The following is a 19,474-nucleotide window of genomic DNA, read 5'->3' on the forward strand; positions in this document are numbered from 1 at the left end:
CTGCAAGAAAGGGAAAAACAGGAAGTTAAAAACCACAAAATAAGAGCGCAAGACAGGAACCAAAACTACACCCACAAAATTATAAAGAAACTCAAAATAAGCATTACCTGAAGTGTTAGCCACCTCTTACTAGCAGTGTTTCACTATTTATAACACACAGAAAGAAAGACGTTCTTGTCTCAATTTTTGTAATTGATTGTACAGAGGGTGAAATTATCATATAAATACAATTACCGTACATCTGGCAACCTTGAAAAATAAAATGTGTACCTAGGGTGAAATTATATAGATACAATAATTATTGTAATTCTGGCAACCTTGAAAAATAAAACGTGTGGCGCCTCTTAAAGGTTTCAATTTTTGTAATTATTGATTGTACAGGGTGTGAAATCATCATATAGATAAAATTGTATATCTGGCAACCTTGAAAAATAAAAAGTGTGGTTCCCCTTTTAAGTGATCAATGTTTGTAATTATTGATTGTACCAAGGGTGAAATTATCATATAAATACAATCATACATCTGGCAACCTTGAAAAATAAAATGTGTACCTAGGGTGAAATTATCATATAGATACAATAATTATTGTAAGTCTGGCAACCTTGAAAAATAAAACGTGTGGTTCCCCTTTTAAGTGGTCAATTTTTGTAATTATTGATTGTATGGGGGGTGAAATCATATAATACAATAATTATCGTACATCTGGCAACTTTGAAAAATAAAATGTGCGGTGCCTCTTTAAATGGGTACATTTTTGTAATTATTGATTATACTTAGGGTGAAATTATCATTTACCTGTAGATAAAATAATTATTGTATGTCTGGCAACCTTGAGTATGTTAAAATTGTTTTTAATCATATTTATTTTATATTGTTTTTATATGTATTTATTTTTATTCAGTCATTGGTGGAGCTAAGGTTAATATTTGAATATTGTTGTGCAGCACTTTGGAAACATTTTGTTGTTTAAATGCACTATATAGATAAAGTGGATTGGACACCTGATAAAAGGCGCTGAACAGATGAGCGCGTTGCACAAATAAAAATGTTTTACTGCAGGTTGAAGGAGGCCCAGCTGTCAGTGAGGAAGATCACAGCCGAGAAGAAAGTGGAGACCAGGAAGATAAACACCAACAGTCTGGTAAGTGGAGTCCACATCTCGTGGTTACTGCTCCCATCCATGCTTCCTGATAATGTTTCATGTTTCAACAACAGAAAGAACGACTGCGACAGAAAGAAGCGAACACGACTTCTGCTTAAAGTTCTTGTTTCTACACTTTTAAAGCGGGTAAGAATGTTAAGATGTTGTCTAAAAGCAATGCTTGGACCCAACAGTACCAAGGTTTGACACTGGAGACTAATCCTGTTTCCATTGTCTCTAATAAACCTGAACAAGTAGGTTTTAGAACAGACTTTTTGGTCAGGACAGTTGGAACATGGTCTCTGAGCCGGACCACCCAGTAGGCACAAGACATTGAAACAATGTTGAGAACTTGTTGAATTAGGTCCTGACGCTGAGCAACTCAAACATAACGTTGAAACAACGTTTATTCAATGTCGAGTTGTGACATTGTTTTGGGACTATTGAAATTTGGTCATTTCCCAACTAATATTCCACAACAGACAATATTTAAACATGCTTTTTGACAATGTTTATTCAATGTCGGGTTGTGACATTGATTTGAGACAATTGAAATTTGGTCATTTCCCAACCAATATTCCACAACTCAAACATAACGTTGAATCAACACGCTTTTGGACGACGTTTAATCAATGTTGGGTTCTGACATTGATTTGACCATTGAAATTTGGTCATTTCCCAACCAATATTCCACAACACAAACAACGTTGAAACAACATGCTTTTGGACGACGTTTAATCAATGTTGGGTTCTGACGTTGATTTGACCATTGATTTTTGGTCATTTCCCAACCAATATTCAACAACTCAAACCTAATGTTGAAACATGCTTTTAGACGACGTTTAATCAATGTCAGGTTGTGACGTTGATTTGACCATTGAAATTTGGTCATTTCCCAACCAAAATTCTATAACTCAAACATAACGTTGAATCAACACGCTTTTGGACGACATTTAATCAATGTTGGGTTCTGACATTGATTTGACCATTGAAATTTGGTCATTTCCCAACCAATATTCCACAACACAAACAACGTTGAAACAACATGCTTTTGGACGACGTTTAATCAATGTTGGGTTCTGACATTGATTTGACCATTGAAATTTGGTCATTTCCCAACCAAAATTCCACAACACAAACAACGTTGAAACAACATGCTTTTGGACGACGTTTAATCAATGTTGGGTTCTGACGTTGATTTGACCATTGATTTTTGGTCATTTCCCAACCAATATTCAACAACTCAAACCTAATGTTGAAACATGCTTTTAGACGACGTTTAATCAATGTCAGGTTGTGACGTTGATTTGACCATTGAAATTTGGTCATTTCCCAACCAATATTCCACAACTCAAACATAGCGTTGAATCAACACGCTTTTGGACGACGTTTAATCAATGTTGGGTTCTGACATTGATTTGACCATTGAAATTTGGTCATTTCCCAACCAATATTCCACAACACAAACAACGTTGAAACAACATGCTTTTGGACGACGTTTAATCACTGTTGGGTTCTGACGTTGATTTGACCATTGATTTTTGGTCATTTCCCAACCAATATTCAACAACTCAAACCTAATGTTGAAACATGCTTTTAGACGACGTTTAATCAATGTCAGGTTGTGACGTTGATTTGACCATTGGAATTTGGTCATTTCCCAACCAAAATTCTATAACTCAAACATAACGTTGAATCAACACGCTTTTGGGCCACGTTTAATCAATGTTGGGTTCTGACATTGATTTGACCATTGAAATTTGGTCATTTCCCAACCAATATTCCACAACACAAATACAACATTGAAACATGCTTTTTGACGACGTTTATTCAATGTTGGGTTGTGACATTGATTTGAGACCATTGAAATTTGGTCATTTCCCAACCAATATTCCACAACACAGATACAACATGCTTTTGGACGACATTTATTCAATGTCAGGTTCTGATGTTGATTTGAGACCATTGAAATTTGGTCATTTCCCAACCAAAATTCTATAACTCAAACATAACGTTGAATCAACACGCTTTTGGACCACGTTTAATCAATGTTGGGTTCTGACATTGATTTGACCATTGAAATTTGGTCATTTCCCAACCAATATTCCACAACACAAATACAACATTGAAACATGCTTTTTGACGACGTTTATTCAATGTTGGGTTGTGACATTGATTTGAGACCATTGAAATTTGGTCATTTCCCAACCAATATTCCACAACACAGATACAACATGCTTTTGGACGACGTTTATTCAATGTCAGGTTCTGATGTTGATTTGAGACCATTGAAATTTGGTCATTTCCCATTGGGAAATTCCCAACCAACATCCAACGCTAGACATCATCATTGTCTCCTTTGACACATGCAACTATTTTTCAACGTTGTTTCAAAGTCAGTTTTAAAAAGGGCATACACGTATAATCAACGTTGTATCAATGTCCTGTGCCTGCTGGGCAGGCTGGATCAGAATCTTACTACCAAAAAATAAATAAATGGTATATTGCATGGTGTCTTTTGCTTTTGGTTTCATTTAATGACTGACACCTTTCCAATGTGCAACCTAAAATGTTGATGGGAGGAAACTATTGTGCAATATTCCCATCACTATACTGTATGTGTATATATATATGTACTGTATGTAGAGAGATTATATACAGTATTTGGTATATGATTCCTCTCATGTATGTTCTCTTGCATATCATTCTCAAATAAAACACTCATTTGAATTTTGTGACTCCTAACTTTTATTTACAAGCAAATTAATTTTGTTTTAAACTCTTTGACATATTCCACATTAGGGCTGCAACAACTAGACATTTAAATCGATTAAAATCAATTATAAAAATAGTTGGCGATTAATTTAGTCATCGATTCGTTGGATCTATGCTATGCGCAGAGGCTACTTTATTTTATTTACAAACTGCAACATTTACAAACAGCTGAGAAACAATAATCAAAATAAGTATGGTGCCAGCATGCTGGGGTTTTTTTTCAATAAAATACTGGAAAGGATAGAAATGTAGTTTGTCTCTTTTATCTGATTATTAATCGAAGTAATAATCGACAGATTAATCGATCATCAAATTAGTTTTTAGTTGCAGCCCTATTCCACATAGTGGAAAACTAACCACCCAAACAATAACGACCAAATATTTTACCTTTTCTATTGAAAATGAAACGATTTTGCATCCACAGCGCAACAAAACCGTATTTGCACAAAGTAACACGTTTGTTTAAATAACGCACAACAATTATGTAACAATGAGACATGAGAGAAGGGTTGGCCAAACTTTTCCCAGCGAGGACATTTTATAAAGATGCCAAAAGCAGTATGAAGTGGGTCAATATGTGCTGAACTAGTCCAAGTCCAAGTCGACAGGTCTTCGGCCATTTTAAAGTAAAAGTTAAAATTAAAGTACCAATGATTGTCACACACACACACACACACTAGGTGTGGCGAATTATTCTCTGCATTTAACCCATCACCCTTGATCACCCCCTGGGAGGTGAGGGGAGCAGTGAGCAGCAGCGGTGGCCGCGCCCGGGAATCATTTTTGGTGATTTAACCCCCAATTCCTACTCAGTGGTCTAATGGTTAGAGTGTCCGCCCTGAGATCGGTAGGTTGTGAGTTCAAACTCCGGCCAAAGACTATTAAAAAATGGGACCCATTACCTCCCTGCTTGACACTTCTGGTTTTCAGGGCTCATTTTTAGGGGATTTGGGACAATTTTTCTTTTTGTGTAAAATTTTTTAAAAAAAATGTAAAAAAAAAAAAAAAGATTTAGGCCGGATATCTTAAAACTACTATAAAAATAAAAAAAAGTTTAAACTTCAGGAGGTCCACAGAGGTCCTGCAGCGGGGTTGTAAAATATTTAGTTGATTGAACTTATTATATTTTTTTTCCACAAATGTAAATGTTTTTTAAAAATGCATTATTGATCCAACACACTGTAGTGCTTATAAATGTGCAGGTTTGAAATAAAAACACAAAAGTACTATATTATTGTGTGTTAAGTTCCTCTCTTCTACTCCAAAAGGGACACATGGACAACTCATGATTTCCTATTGATCAACTTTTTATTTTCCAACCTGAAGCATTGTTGGTTTCATTTCAGTTGATCTTCAATTAATCATCAGGTTGTAAAACCTTCAAAAACAGAGAGATGCTAACAATTACACAGGTATTTTCAAACAAATGCTTTTAAACCTCTGAATAATGTTTTAAAACTGTCTACTTTTAAATAATGATTTAAACAAACACATTGTCAAAAGGAATACAGACATTTGAAATTAAATGCATGCAAATTAATTATCCATTTTAAATGAATTAAAGAATTGAATGGAACAAGCAGGTTAAATGAACTGAACTAAATCCATTCAACAATTAGAGTAATTAAAAGGAATAAAGAAACTACAAGAATGGCGACGAGCTTGTTGATAGTCTCTTTTCTCAGAAGTCTTTTAAACTTTTAACATTCTAAATTCAAGCTTGACTTTTAGCAAGAGTTAAACAAACATGAATTTATCCTTTAACTTTGCATTACTCTTTTGTACTTTTAACTTGAAACCATAAGCTTTGACTTTAAACCAGTGGTTCTTAACCTGGGTTCGATCGAACCCTAGGGGTTCGGGGAGTCGGCCTCAGGGGTTCGGCAAAGCCTCCACCGCGGAGGTCAGGACACACCCGACTCATCGTGTAAATAAAAACTTCTCCCTATAGGCGTATTATGGATACCCCCAAAGAATGTTCCCTCTAACTCAGTGGCCTAGTGGTTAGAGTGTCCGCCCTGAGATGGGTAGGTTGTGAGTTCAAACCCCGGCCGAGTCATACCAAAGACTATAAAAATGGGATCCATTACCTCCCTGCTTGGCACTCAGTATCAAGGGTTGGAATTGGGGGTTAAATCACCAAAAATGATTCCTGGGCGTGGCACCACTGCTCCCCTCACCTCCCAGGGGGTGAACAAGGGTGATGGGTGAAATGCAGAGGACAAATTTCACCACACCTAGTGTGTGACAATCATTGGTACTTTAACTTAGATGTGCACACTGTGGCCACACCAGCAGCACACCTGTCCCAAACCTGACGAAATACCAAGTTAATGACGCCAAAAGGGACAAGCGGTAGAAAATGGATGGATGGATGTTTTATTATTATAATCAAATGACAGTAGTCATTTCCATGGGATTATTTTCTAAAATAAGTGTTTTGGCACTCTTACAATGACAGTAACACAACATATTGTTTTTCATGAGCTGTGTACTAGTATATTGTATGTCTGGGTGGGGGTCCTGCTTTGGAAATCATTTGTACCACTTTCTGATATCGCATTTAGTTCCCACTAAAATATTCACATTTTGCACAATGAGATGTAAACATGGGATTATGTGCACATTGCTGTAAAGTTCTGTTTGTAAAATATATCTTTATTAGTATTTATTTAATATAATAACATCATTTCATGATTAATATTTATAAATTAAGATTAAATTAAGAAAAAAATATTTTATTAGTCACTAAAGAAGGGTTCGGTGAAAGCGCATATGAAACTGGTGGGGTTCAGTACCTCCAACGAGGTTAAGAACCACTGCTTTAAACCCTTTTAACTTGAACCATTTGCCATTTTACCTTAAGATTAAACCATTTAAACTTGAAAGAACTAGCTTTAAACTGGTCAAAGCCAGCATGCAACCAATGCAGTGGTTCAACTTGAAGCCAGCAGTTCATACAAACAAATGAAGATAGTTGAGTCAGCAAATTAAGAAGCTTGCAGGTACAAGTCAAGCACATCTAAGTAAGCATTTGGACGGTCAATAAATGAAGAAGCATATATTCACCGACCATTGGTGTGTTTGGGGAAAGTTGTAGAGTAGATCTTGCGGTTGTGGCCGCTTGCTCTTCTTCCTTGCATGCAGCTTGTTTGCTGAATGAGTCCGACTGAACCGCCATTCCTTTTCAGGTGCCTTCAATCAGCAATTTGGCGGCCATTTTCCCTCGGCATTCTGGGAATTGTAGTTCTCAATGCTTTTGACCATGTCGTTTTCCACCATGTAGGGCAGGGGTCGGCAACCCAAAATGTGGAAAGAGCCATATTGGACCAAAAATACAAAAACAAATCTGTCTGGAGCCGCAACAAATTAAAAGCCATATTACATACAGATAGTGTGTCATGAGATATAAATTGAATTAAGAGGACTTAAAGGAAACTAAATGAGCTCAAATATAGCTACAAATGAGGCATAATGATGCAATATGTACATATAGCTAGCCTAAATAGCATGTTAGCATCGATTAGCTTGCAGTCATGCAGTGACCAAATATGTCTGATTAGCACTCCACACAAGTCAATAACATCAACAAAACTCACCTTTGTGCATTCATGCACAACGTTAAAAGTGTGGTGGACAAAATGAGACAGAAAAAGAAGTGGCATAAAACACGTCCTAGAAAGCGGAGAAAGTTGTACATGTAAACAAGGTGAGTTCAAGGACCGCCAAAATTAGTAGGAAAAAACGGCGCTCGCCAAATACTCTAATCAGTGAAGCATGTTTAATATAAACAGTGTGATTTATAACAATTAGGGAGGTTTGTGTCATGTTTGTCATACAGAAACCATATTAAAACAAAAAATATATTTTTTCCCCCCTCATCTTTTTCCATTTTTCATACATTTTTGAAAAAGCTTCAGAGAGCCACTAGGGCGGCGCTAAAGAGCCGCATGCGGCTCTAGAGCCGCGGGTTGCCGACCCCTGATGTAGGGCATGGATTGACACTTGACTGACTTTTTGATTGATTGATTGATTGATTGAAACTTTTATTAGTAGATTGCACAGTACAGTACATATTCCGTACAATTGCCCACTAAATGGTAACACCTGAATAAGTTTTTCAACTTGTTTAAGTCGGGGTCCACGTTAATCAATTCATGGTACAAATATATACTATCAGCATAATACAGTCATCACACAAGTTAATCATCAGAGTATATACATTGAATTATTTACATTATTTACAATCCGGGGTGTGGGATGAGGAGGGTTGGTTGATATCAGCACTTCAGTCATCAACAATTGCATCATCAGAGAAATGGACATTGTAACAGTGTAGGTCTAACTTGGTAGGATATGTACAGTAGTCATGGACATAGTGAGCTCAGAAAGCATAAGAACAATACATTAGAAATACATTTGATTATTTACATTTGGTTAATTACAATCCGGGGAGGTGGGATGCGGAAGGGGGAGGGTGTTAGTCTAGGCTTGAAGTTGCCTGGAGGTGTTCTTCTAGTGCGGTTTTGAAGGAGGATAGAGATGCCCTTTCTTTTACACCTGTTGGGAGTGCATTCCATATTGACGTGGCATAGAAGGAGAATGAGTTAAGACCTTTGTTAGATCGGAATCTGGGTTTAACGTGGTTTGTGGTGTTGTGGTTATGGCGGTCATTTACATTAAGGAAGTAGTTTGATATGTACTTCGGTATCAGGGAGGTGTAGCGGATTTTATAGACTAGGTTTTATAGACACTTCTTAGTTTTTAACTCCACATTGTGTTGGTGTCAGCGTTCAAGACAGCTAGCGATTAGTGCTCGAGCTGCCATTTGGGGCAGAGTTGTAACTTGTGTTTTATCCTCTTCGGGACTAGCTGCAGTGTGCTCAAACAACCACCGGGTGGCATCTGTGAGCAAGATAATAAACGCATCATCTCCTTCTCTTTCAGATTCATCAGGTCGGTGGTGCATTCTTCACTCATGCTTTCAGTGAGGGATGAGGCAAAAACTAACCTAGCCGACTTAGCAGTCTAATTGCCAGCAAGCGATTAGCACTCTAGTCGCTAGCTAGCCATTTATTGCACTAGTTGCCAGGTAGCAATTAGCGCTGTAGTTGCCGGCTCGGGATTACTGTGCTAGTTGCCAGCTAGCACTAATTAGCAGCTCACAATTTGCGCTCGAAATTCCAGCTCGCGATTAGCGCACTAGTTGCCAGCTAGAAATTAGCGCTCTAGCTGTCAGCTAATGATTAGCGCGGCAGTTGCTAGCTAGTGTTTAGCACTCTAATTGCCAGCTAGATATTTGCCCACTAGTTGCATCTAGAAATTAGCGGTCTACTTGCTAGCTAGCACTTAACGCGCTAGTTGCCAGCTAGAAATTAGCGGTCTACTTGCTAGCTAGCACTTAACGCGCTAGTTGCCAGCTAGAAATTAGCGCTCTAGTTGTCAGCTAGCGATTAGCACTGCAGTTGCCAGCTAGTAATTACCGTACTATTTGTCAGCTAGCTATTAGCAAAAAATATTTCACCAATTTCTACAAACCCCATTAAGTGTAATTGTTTTCGATTCATGTAACTAGTATTAATTTAATATGAAAAAAATATCTAAAGTAATTTCCGATGATTTTAATATTTTGGATGCAATTATGTAAAAAAAAAAGTTATTTTGCAAGTATTGTTTATTTTTAAACAGTATTTTGCATTATCTTAATGAGAAAAATAATACCTAACTGTGAATATGTTCAATTGTATCCAAATTATTTTAATTCGTTTTGTAAATTTTTTAAAATACATTTTAGTTTAATACAACATTTCTACATTTTCAAAACGATTTCTAAAAAGAATAAAACATTAAGTATAAACATATTTTGAATTAAATATGATTTATTTAGCTAGTATTATTCTTTTTTTAAAAAATAAAAACATTTTGGATTTTTTTTTAACATTTTGTGATGCAACAGTGCTAAAAAAAATATAAGTATTACTAGAAATAATTTTAACAAATATTTTAGTATGCACCCAATTATTGTACTATCTTAATTATTAAAAAAATACCTAACCGTGAATATGTTCAATTTGACCCAAATTATTTTAATCATTTTTTTGTATTACATTTTTTTAAATTATTTTTTAGTTTATTACAACATTTCTACATTTTTAAAACGATTTCTAAAAAGAATAAAACATTTACTGTAAACATATTTTGAATAATAACTGAATATGTCCAATTTGATATATTTATTATATTTTGTGTTGAATTCTAGCTAATCATTTTTGTTGAATACAAAAAAATATTTGACCAATTTCTACAAAACCCCATTGTCAACATTTTTAATTCAATATAGCTAGTATTAATTTAATACAAAAATTAATTAAAAAATGAATTAAAACGTGGGTTAATCTGAATGTATTAAAGTTACTTTTTTGCTAAGTATCTTAATGATGTACCCAATCCTATTGAGAAAAATTCATATGTACAACTTGACCAAATTTTGAATTTACGATTTCAATATAATTTTAATTATTTTCATTCAAATCAAAAAATATTTGGGCAAATATTACACAACTCCATTAAATGTAAAAAAAAAAAAAAAAAAGAAAAAGAAAAACTTCAATATGCTTTATATAATTAGTATTAATTTATAAAATTAGTATTAATTTAAAGTAACAATACATTCATATTGGAATATGTTCAGTTTGATCCAAATTATTTTAATTAGTTTTTCATTTAATTTTTTACAATTATCTTTGGTTTAATACAAATTTTCTAAATTTTTAAAACGATTTATATAAAGAATAAAACATTAAGTGTAAACATATTTTGAATTAAATATGACTTATCTTAGATAGGCTCCAGTGCCCCCCGGGCCCCCGAAGGGAATACGCAGTAGAAATTGATGGATAGCTAGTATTTTTTTTTTTTTTTAATAAAAACATTTTAGGAATACATGAAGAAAGTTATAGGCTCCAGCGCCCCCCGTGACCCCAAAGGGAATAAGCGGTAGGAAATGGATGGATGAAGAAAGTTAATTTTTACCAAATATTTTAGTATGCACCCAATTATTGTATTATATCTTAATGATACAAAGTAATACATACCTGAATGTCCATTTTGATACAATTATTTTTTATATATTTTTAAAAATTAACTAATAATTTTTGTATAATACAAAAACATTTGACACATTTTTGCAAAACCCCATTGTCGACATTTTTTAATTCAATATAACTAGTATTAATTTAATATAAAAATGAATTGACCAAATTATTTTAATTTACGATTTTCAAAATAATTTTCATTATTTTAGTTCATATCAAAAAATATTTGAGCAATTATTACAAAACCCCATTAAATGTCAAAAAAATATATATATTTAAAATAACAATAAATTAATATTGGATATGTCCAATTTGATCCACATTAAGATGTTTTTAGTCCATTGTTGGTTGGACTTGTAGAGTAAAAAAAAAATCAAATGAAATAAAAATCCAAGGTTTTTGGAGTGAAGTTACGAATCCGTGCCTATGGTGGCGCACCGGCACTGCTTGACGCGCTGCACCCGTTTCTTCCTGGTCCCCGGAGTCTGTCCGGGGCAGAAGAGGGTGTACGTCACCGTGCTGAAGCTTTTGGGCTTGCAGGCCGAGCAGGACTCGAAGGCGTCCCCGTCCCGGTAAACGTGCCGGGGGATGTAGAAGGAGTTGCACTGGCCGTAGCAGAAGCGGTTGATGACGGCGCGGCTCAGGCAGCCTTCCTCGCGGATGGTCTGCTTGAGGGGCTGCGTCTTGCACCAGTCCAGGCGCAGGTACCGACGCTCCGTTACGTGCAGCGCCTCCTGGCTGGACTCCAGAACCTCGTCCGCCGGCGTCATCCCGCGGGAAATGAAGCCGCTGATGGGAGGTGACGGCTGGCAATTACGCGCCGGCGCGTCATTCTGGTTGGAGTTATCTGCGTGCGGGGACTGTCCCTGGAAGGCAGCGGACTTGCTGGGGACCAGAACCAGAACCGCGGAGAACGTCAACAGGGACTGGGCTCTCATCGTGGACGCTGGAAAGCACACGGAGGCATTTACGCACAGGTTTTACGCACGTTGAAATACGGAATTACCTGTTTATCTTCCAGAATATCCCGAGCATGTGTTGAGTGCGCATGTCCTCTCTGGCTTTTATGCGCTTTCTTCCTGCTCCTGCCCTGAAACCACGCCCCCTTTCAAGAAACAAAAAACGTGCCACTCGTGTCCAATGCAGATATTTATTTTAAGTATTATATTTCAACAGAGTATTTTTTTATTTTTTACATCATTTTACATCATTCTATAGCATTTGACCATGAATTGATTAACGTGGACCCCGACTTAAACAGGTTGAAAAACGTATCGGGTGTTACCATTTACCGTATTTTTCGGACTAGAAGTCGCAGTTTTTTTTCAGTTTGGCCGGGGGTGCGACTTATACTCAGGAGCGACTTATGTGTGAAATTATTTACACATTACCGTAAAATATCAAATATTATTTAGCTCATTCACGTAAGAGACTAGACGTATAAGATTTCATGGGATTTAGCGATTTGGAGTGACAGATTGTTTGGTAAACGTATAGCATGTTCTATATGTTATAGTTATTTGAATGACTCTTACCATAATATTTTACGTTAACATACCAGGCACGTTTTCAGTTGGTTATTTATGCCTCATATAACGTACACTTATTCAGCCTGTTGTTCACTATTCATTATTTATTTTAAATTGCCTTTCAAATGTCTTTTCTTGGTGTTGGATTTTATCAAATACATTTCCCCAAAAAGTGCGACTTATACTCCAGTGCAACTTATATATGTTTTTTTCCTTCTTTATTATGCATTTTCGGCAGGTGCGACTTATACTCCGAAAAATACGGTAGTGGTCAATTGTATGGAATATGTACTGTAATGTGCAATCTACTAATAAAAGTTTCAAACAATCAAAAGCTATGGCTTTGGCACCATCTAGTGGTACGCCAAAGAATCACTTAATTAAATATTCAAACGCAGTGTTACTGTTCAAACTGTGTCTAATGTTGCAGCGGCCATAAAATATTATACTTCTGCCTTGTTTCTAATGAATACTTAGGCCTACTACACTACTGTATTTTCATGCTGGTCATTATGGTGGTACTTGGAGAGCCAAGTGTTTGGAGAACCACTGTTTTATAGCCAAAAGTGTTGCACACAACAAAAAGAGTTGGATTTAATTTTGCAAAAGTTTAATATACTTTGTAATATTATTATAAGATGTACACATAATTAAAATTAGTATTTTAATCCCTTTACAGCCACTGTTGAAGTAATCTATACTGTACATATTAAGGGTGTCCCAATACAACTTTTTCACTTCCGATACCGCTGTTGGAGCTCTCAGTAACGGCCGATACTGATCCGATGCGATATCAGCAGGAATCATATGTATTATTTTGTAGTGTGGAAAGTTGTACAAAGGTTCGATTACGTGAAATTATACACACAGAACAATGGTAGGTATGAAAAACACTAGCATATTTACTATTAACCATGCAGGAATGGATTTATGCTGTCTTTAAATTACAATATTGTTTTTGGCGACACCTAGTGGCCACAATATTTCTTTACTTTATCAGTATCGTGCTTTTTTCAAAAAGCTGTGCGCTGCAAAACATGCTTATTGTAGCCATTAATCCTGACTTTTGATTATTTGATTATTATCATTTTTTTAATCAGCACAAGTTGTTTTATTCATGTTTTGTTGTGTTAGTTGAAGTGTATTGTACACTGTGCACCTGGATTAATGTGAATAATTTTTTTGTTTATTGACTTTTTTATTTTCCAGTACCAAATGACTCAAACTGGTCAAACATTTTTTATAGTTTAAATAAGTATTAAGTTTTTTTTAACAATGTCAAAAAAGTTATTTGTTGCACGTTGACCTATATATTCTTTTTAATGTCATTAAGGATACAATGTTATGCAGAGATGTACTTACAGCAATTTCATAGACAAATGATATGTGCGCGGAATGTTTTCTTCGTCCTAAGGGCGGTGTAACAGAAAATAGTTGAGAAGCACCCTATGTTAAGCTCATGATGAAGAAAGTTGAATGATGCGGACACGTTTGTTACTGGATACTTTCCAATATATGCCTTGGAGACTTTATATGTGTAAGTGACACGCAACTATAATTAGTTTGTACTTGTTTATATTGACAAATGCTCTGTTTTAGACTGCAATATTGTTCAATTCAGAACACTTATTTCGTATATCTAGCTTTCATGCTATTGTGTAGCTGCTAGCTCCTAGTAGCCTATAGGCTACCATGTTTACTTTTTGTAAATGACTCGTGTTTATTGGAGGACGTTTAGACGTTAAGTGGCTGCCCAGCTGTGCGCTGCACGACTGCTTGTATCGGACATTTTACACACGAGCCGATATTCCAATTATTGCTGATATCAGATCGATATCAACATCGTATCAGGACACCCCTGTTTATATTCAAGATATCTGCTCATCTGATTTTATTTTCGAATTTAACTCCTCGATGTTCATCTCCATTATTATGAATAAACATTTTTTATATAAATGCTATCCCAGCCAGTTGACATATGATCAAAATAAACTTGTTGCCTTATTTTCATAGATTTTTTTTGACTACTTCAATTGTAACCAAAACTATATTTTAAAATTAATTTGTGGGTTTGGTGCTTGCAGGCATGGTCGACGCCTCCTCTTCCTCCAAGAAGTCGGGGACAGATTTCTTGGCCACCACGTTGTCCAGTCTCTGGCCCATCAGGTAGGGGTTGCTGACGCTCTGGAAACAGGACATGGAGAAAATACAAGTCAGGGACTACTGTGGGATTCATTGATAACTCAAAACAATGTGTCCAAAAGGTCTTTCACCCTTTTTCTCCGCTTTGCGCCACCCTTCAGTTTTTGGTACAGAAGTTCCTTATTCTGGAAAGATAAAAAAACAGACAATTACAACCAGCGTTAACGCCTTCACTCAACTCTTCAAACGAACGGAAAACACATCTTTAGTTTTGCTCTTTGGCGCCCCCTACAGCAATTATTTTTAAATCTAGGTCCAAAGTGTGGCCCCGGCGGTTATTTGCAGCTTTTTTGTGGTATTAATATGGAATATCAGTTACTCAAACAGGTAAACATGGTAGGGTATAGGTTACTAAAAGATAGCAGCTACACAACAACTGAGCACACAAAAGCATATAAGCTAGACATACGTAGTAATAAATGTCCTTATTTGAACAAAATCCCAGTCTGAAAGAGCACATTTGTCAATATAAACTAGTATCGAGTAATTGTAGTTGCATATTACTTACACATACAAAGTCTTCAAGGATGAAGCTTATTAGAAAGTATCCAGCAACAAACGTGTCCGCATCATTCGACTTACTGCATAATGGGCTTGATTTATCAATTGTTGCCAATAGTAGGTGTTGCCAAAAAAAAATTGCCACTCCACTTCAACTTAAAAACAGCATGCGTCCATTCAAAACTGTTAAAAATAAATAGGTTAGTGTTTTTCATACCTAGCATTGTTCTGTTTGAGTAATTTTAGCGGACCGGTTTTCAGCTGGCAATTAGCGCGACGGTTGTCAGCTAACGATGAGTGCGCCAATAGTTACCTAGCGATTGCCGCATGCCAATCGTCAGCTTGCGACTAGTGCGCAAGTTGTCAGCTAGCAATGAGTGCGGCAATTGTCAGCTAGCGGTTAGCACGCCAGTTGTCAGCTCGCGATGAGTGTGCCAATCGCTAGCTAACTATTGCCGCACCAATTTTCTGCTAGTGTTGACAGCTAGCAAGTAACGCGCTGGTTGTTATCTAGCGATGAGTGCACAGTTGTCAGATAGCGATTAGGGTGCCAGTTGTCAGCTGGCATTTACCGTGCCAGTTGTCAACCAGCGATTAACGCGTCAATTGTCAACGCGCAACGAGGGCGCTAATTGTCAGCTAGCAATTGGTGAACCAGTTTTCAGCTAGCGTTGCCAATTTCGTTTTTGCTAATATCCCACACTACAAAAAAATAAAAGTACAGTATGTACTATAATTTGTGCTGACATCGTATCGGATTTTCATCAGTATCGGCCAATACTCAAAGCTCCAATATTGGTATTGTATCTGAAGTGAAAAAGTTGGGGCACCCCAAATAATAATGTCATTTGTGATATAATTCTTATCCACTGATAATAATTTTACATGACACATCTAATATCTACTGTACTTTACGCTAAAGGGAAACATTTTTTTAAATAAATGTACATCCAATGTTATTTAGCTAGTATGATTATTAAAACTCACAATTGTAACTTTGTATTACAGCAGGAATAAAAATATTTCAGGGAGCTTTTAGGCCCTCTAAAGAGGCTCAATGATGCGTTTACATGTTTTAAAAAGCTATAGTTTTTATCAAATGAAGCCAATAAATATTGATTTAGTGCATGTAAACATGCTGAGTGTGCATTTGTGGGGAGCCTTCAGCAGTTTACATAAGAATCAATGAGTAATACTAAAGACAGACATTGGGGCCACAAACAGAAAAAGATTGTTTTATGGCTACAAAAATTGTGTTGATATTAATGTTTGTACTGACCCACTTCATCAGAGCTGGGTACTGGTTTCCCGGGTCATACAAGTGTCCGTGCTTCTGGAACTCCCGGCTGAATTCGGCTGTGTCTGGAGCGTTTTCCATACACCCGTCAGCTACTGAACAGGAAGTACCATAAACAGCACTCATTATTTCCCCCAAACACACCATTCTTGACAGAAATAAAACATATGGAGCTAATTTTGGGCCCAAAAATGTTGTACTTGAGAAAATACATTTTGAAACTTAAAAATCAAGTTTTGATGTTGAATTTGGAAAAAATATCAGTGTATTTATTGTAAAAATAAGTACACACGTTTTTCTTTTTTTCAGATTGAAGAAAAAACCAAGTGGAAAAAAATAATCTGAAAAAGAAAAGGGGGGTTGGGAGTAAAATAAGAATATTTTAAAAAGAAAAAAGGGGAAAAAGGAAAAAGAAAACAATTATCTTAAAAATATAAAAGGTAATAAAAAAGAAAACAAAGAAAAAAAACAAGCTTAAAAAAATAAGGGGAAAAGAAAAAGAAAAAAAAAGAGAAAAATATCTAAAAATAAATACATAAGGGGACAAAATGGAGAAAGAAAAAACAAATAGATTAAGAGTAATAAAAAGGAAAAAAATATATATATGTCTGAAAAATAAAAAGGTCAAAAATAGAAAAAATATAAATATCATCTGAACAATAAAAAGGGGGAAAAAAGTAAAAAATAATCTGAAAAAGAAAAATGGAAAAAGAAAAAAGAAAAAATTTGTTTTCCTAAAAATAAAAATAGTTAAAAAAAGAAAAACATTTTAAAAAGGAAAAATGTCTGAAAAATAAAAAGGGGGAACAACAAAATAAAGAAAAAAGAGAAACAATAAAAAAAAGGGGTAAAAAGCAAAAAGAAAAAAAAGAGAAAAAAATTCTGAAAAATAAAAAGGGAAGAGAACAAGGAAAACAATATATATATATCTGAAAAATAAAAAGTGAAAATAAAGAAATATATATAATACAAAGTGGAAAATGGAAAAAGAAAGAAAAAATAATCTGAAAAAGAAAAAATGGATGAATAGGAAAAAGAAGAAAAAAATCTGAAAAAGAAAGATCTGAACCTGACCAAAAATATATACTGTAAAAAGTATTTGACTCAGGAAAAAAACAAAAGCTCAAATGTCAAAATATATATTGAAAACATTTAATAACGTATTTTTATTTTGTATACACTTAGCTATGTATTTTTCAGAACGAGATTTTAAAAATGTCAAAGTTTAGTTTTGTCCCTATTTCATCTCCCTAAGAGTCTGAGTTCCTACCCGTCTTTCCGAGGGGACAAGGGTTTGGAGGGTCCGGGTAGCTGTGATCATCACTGAAGTCTTTGGGAACATTGTCCCCTGCCAGCTCAGCAACAATGTTGGGAATATTCCCGTAAGGACCAAGGTGCTGCAGCCCCTCGTGAGCACCGCCTAGTGGAGGAAAATATAATTGCCATTTAGAATAGTTTGCGTCATACTAATCTATGTATGTAATAATAAGAATATAAAATTAACGGTGTAACGTATGCAGGTTGATTGGCTTATATGCAATCATATTATTACCCTGTATGCTTTGCGGCCCAACGATGTTGGTGGCCTGGTGGGCTGGATACTCCACCCTGGGCCGAGCGATGCCCAGCTGCTCCATGACGCCGTGCAGGAGGCGCTGGATGTCGGCCTCGGACACCTGACCAGCCCCGGGGGCACTGCGGGCCGCAGCACCATCGAGCTGCAGGACCACCAGGAGCCCCAGCAGCGATAACCGCACCGCCGAGCTCATCTCCGTCATCTGCAGGTGAACAAAACAAACGCACGCCAAAGATGAGCAAAATGAACTACTTTTATTACGTTTGCGTAAATATTAGATTGACTCGGTTATGATGCACATAAACGCAAAAAAACAATCTGCCGCTGCGTAAGCCATTAAGGTCTATTTATAGCCATGGTCACGCATGTATATAACCTCACAACCTGCTTTTATTTACGTTCAGGTGAGCTTTTTGAGAGTTCACCAGAAAAAATTATAGCAATTGTAACATAAACGAAAGACTGATGTTATTTTTCCTACCTTGAGTCAATAAAATGACCTGCAGACTAAACCGATGTCCAACAAGGTAAAAGCATAACGAATGTCCGCGTTTCCGGCTTTCAAAATAAGAAGTAAAGCGACTATCAGTAAACCAGCAGGAAGTGAATTATTTGAGCCCACAGCTAAACTATAAAACATTTTCTGTCCCCGTTTTGTTGGAGTTGTATGAAAAATGTCATAGTTCGAATTTATTCACGCGACACTTATTTTGAAAAACAGTGGGTTTCCTTGGCTACAGTGTTGCATAAAAGGCCCAGACTCAGTTGCCTAGTAACCAACACTACTCTCTCCTGATTGGCTTATGTGTTCAGCCGGGGAGACAAGAGGGAACAGGGAAACGTTCGAGTGTCAAATTTCAGCAGTAGATAAAACAGACTCGTCTTTATGTCAATAACATTCATTTTATTTATATTCAAAGCTAAACACCTTTTTTTAAAAGCGTAGACACATTTTGAATTCTTATTTGTTTTAACTTTCACTCAAATGTCTCAAACTTTTTATTTTGACAGGTTAATAGTAAAATAACTCGTTATGCAAAAGTATCCTGATTTTACTTATATTTGTAAAAAAATAATTAAAACACATGTTTGATAATTTTTTTTAGGACTGAGAATTTTCAGTTGTATTTTTACTCAAATGTCTCAAACTGCAGTCCTAATCAAAACTGTTATTTTAACAGGTTTGAATTAGTAAACTAACTCGTTATTCAAATTTACACAAATTTAAAACTATTTGTTAAAACATATTAGATAATTGTGTTTAGGTCTAAGAGTGTAACAGTTTAGATTTTTTTTTACTTTTACATGTCTCAAACTTCAGTCCTAAACAAAAATTTTAAAAGTTTAAGAATTGTGAAT

The 19,474-nt window shown here is 35.8% G+C and overlaps 3 protein-coding genes across 4 annotated transcripts in view; 1 reads left to right on the forward strand and 2 right to left on the reverse strand.

Moving 5' to 3' along the window:
• The window catches only part of LOC133640755 (formin-like), a 95,312-nt gene extending 91,350 nt beyond the window's left edge, over nucleotides 1–3,962 (forward strand). Inside the window, exons 19-20 of the mRNA XM_062034338.1 lie at nucleotides 1,060–1,141; nucleotides 1,216–3,962. Of these exons, the coding sequence (XP_061890322.1) occupies nucleotides 1,060–1,141; nucleotides 1,216–1,260 (127 nt within the window). The 3' untranslated portion in view covers nucleotides 1,261–3,962. The remainder of the gene's footprint in view (nucleotides 1–1,059; nucleotides 1,142–1,215) is intronic.
• Nucleotides 3,963–7,966: 4,004 nt separating this feature from the next.
• On the reverse strand, nucleotides 7,967–12,201 carry LOC133641009 (gremlin-1-like). The gene is made up of 2 exons (XM_062034789.1): nucleotides 12,017–12,201; nucleotides 7,967–11,956 (listed from the first exon to the last, which is right to left on the reverse strand). The coding sequence occupies exon 2, from the start codon at nucleotides 11,946–11,948 to the stop codon at nucleotides 11,421–11,423; it is 528 nt and encodes a 175-aa protein (XP_061890773.1). The 5' UTR covers nucleotides 11,949–11,956; nucleotides 12,017–12,201; the 3' UTR covers nucleotides 7,967–11,420.
• Nucleotides 12,202–12,331: 130 nt separating this feature from the next.
• Nucleotides 12,332–18,730, reverse strand: LOC133641008 (neuroendocrine protein 7B2). 2 transcript variants are annotated; one of them, XM_062034788.1, is made up of 6 exons: nucleotides 18,597–18,730; nucleotides 18,092–18,317; nucleotides 17,810–17,959; nucleotides 16,522–16,631; nucleotides 14,813–14,866; nucleotides 12,332–14,723 (listed from the first exon to the last, which is right to left on the reverse strand). In XM_062034788.1, exons 2-6 carry the CDS (start codon nucleotides 18,315–18,317, stop codon nucleotides 14,598–14,600), a joined length of 666 nt encoding a protein of 221 aa, XP_061890772.1. In that variant the 5' UTR covers nucleotides 18,597–18,730; the 3' UTR covers nucleotides 12,332–14,597. The 2 variants fall into 2 exon arrangements, with proteins under 2 accessions (XP_061890772.1, XP_061890771.1); XM_062034787.1 differs by having other exon boundaries at nucleotides 16,522–16,634.
• Between the last annotated feature and the right edge of the window lie 744 nt (nucleotides 18,731–19,474).

The sequence above is a fragment of the Entelurus aequoreus genome, linkage group LG23 (assembly GCF_033978785.1).
Source record: "Entelurus aequoreus isolate RoL-2023_Sb linkage group LG23, RoL_Eaeq_v1.1, whole genome shotgun sequence".
NCBI lineage: Eukaryota > Metazoa > Chordata > Actinopteri > Syngnathiformes > Syngnathidae > Entelurus > Entelurus aequoreus.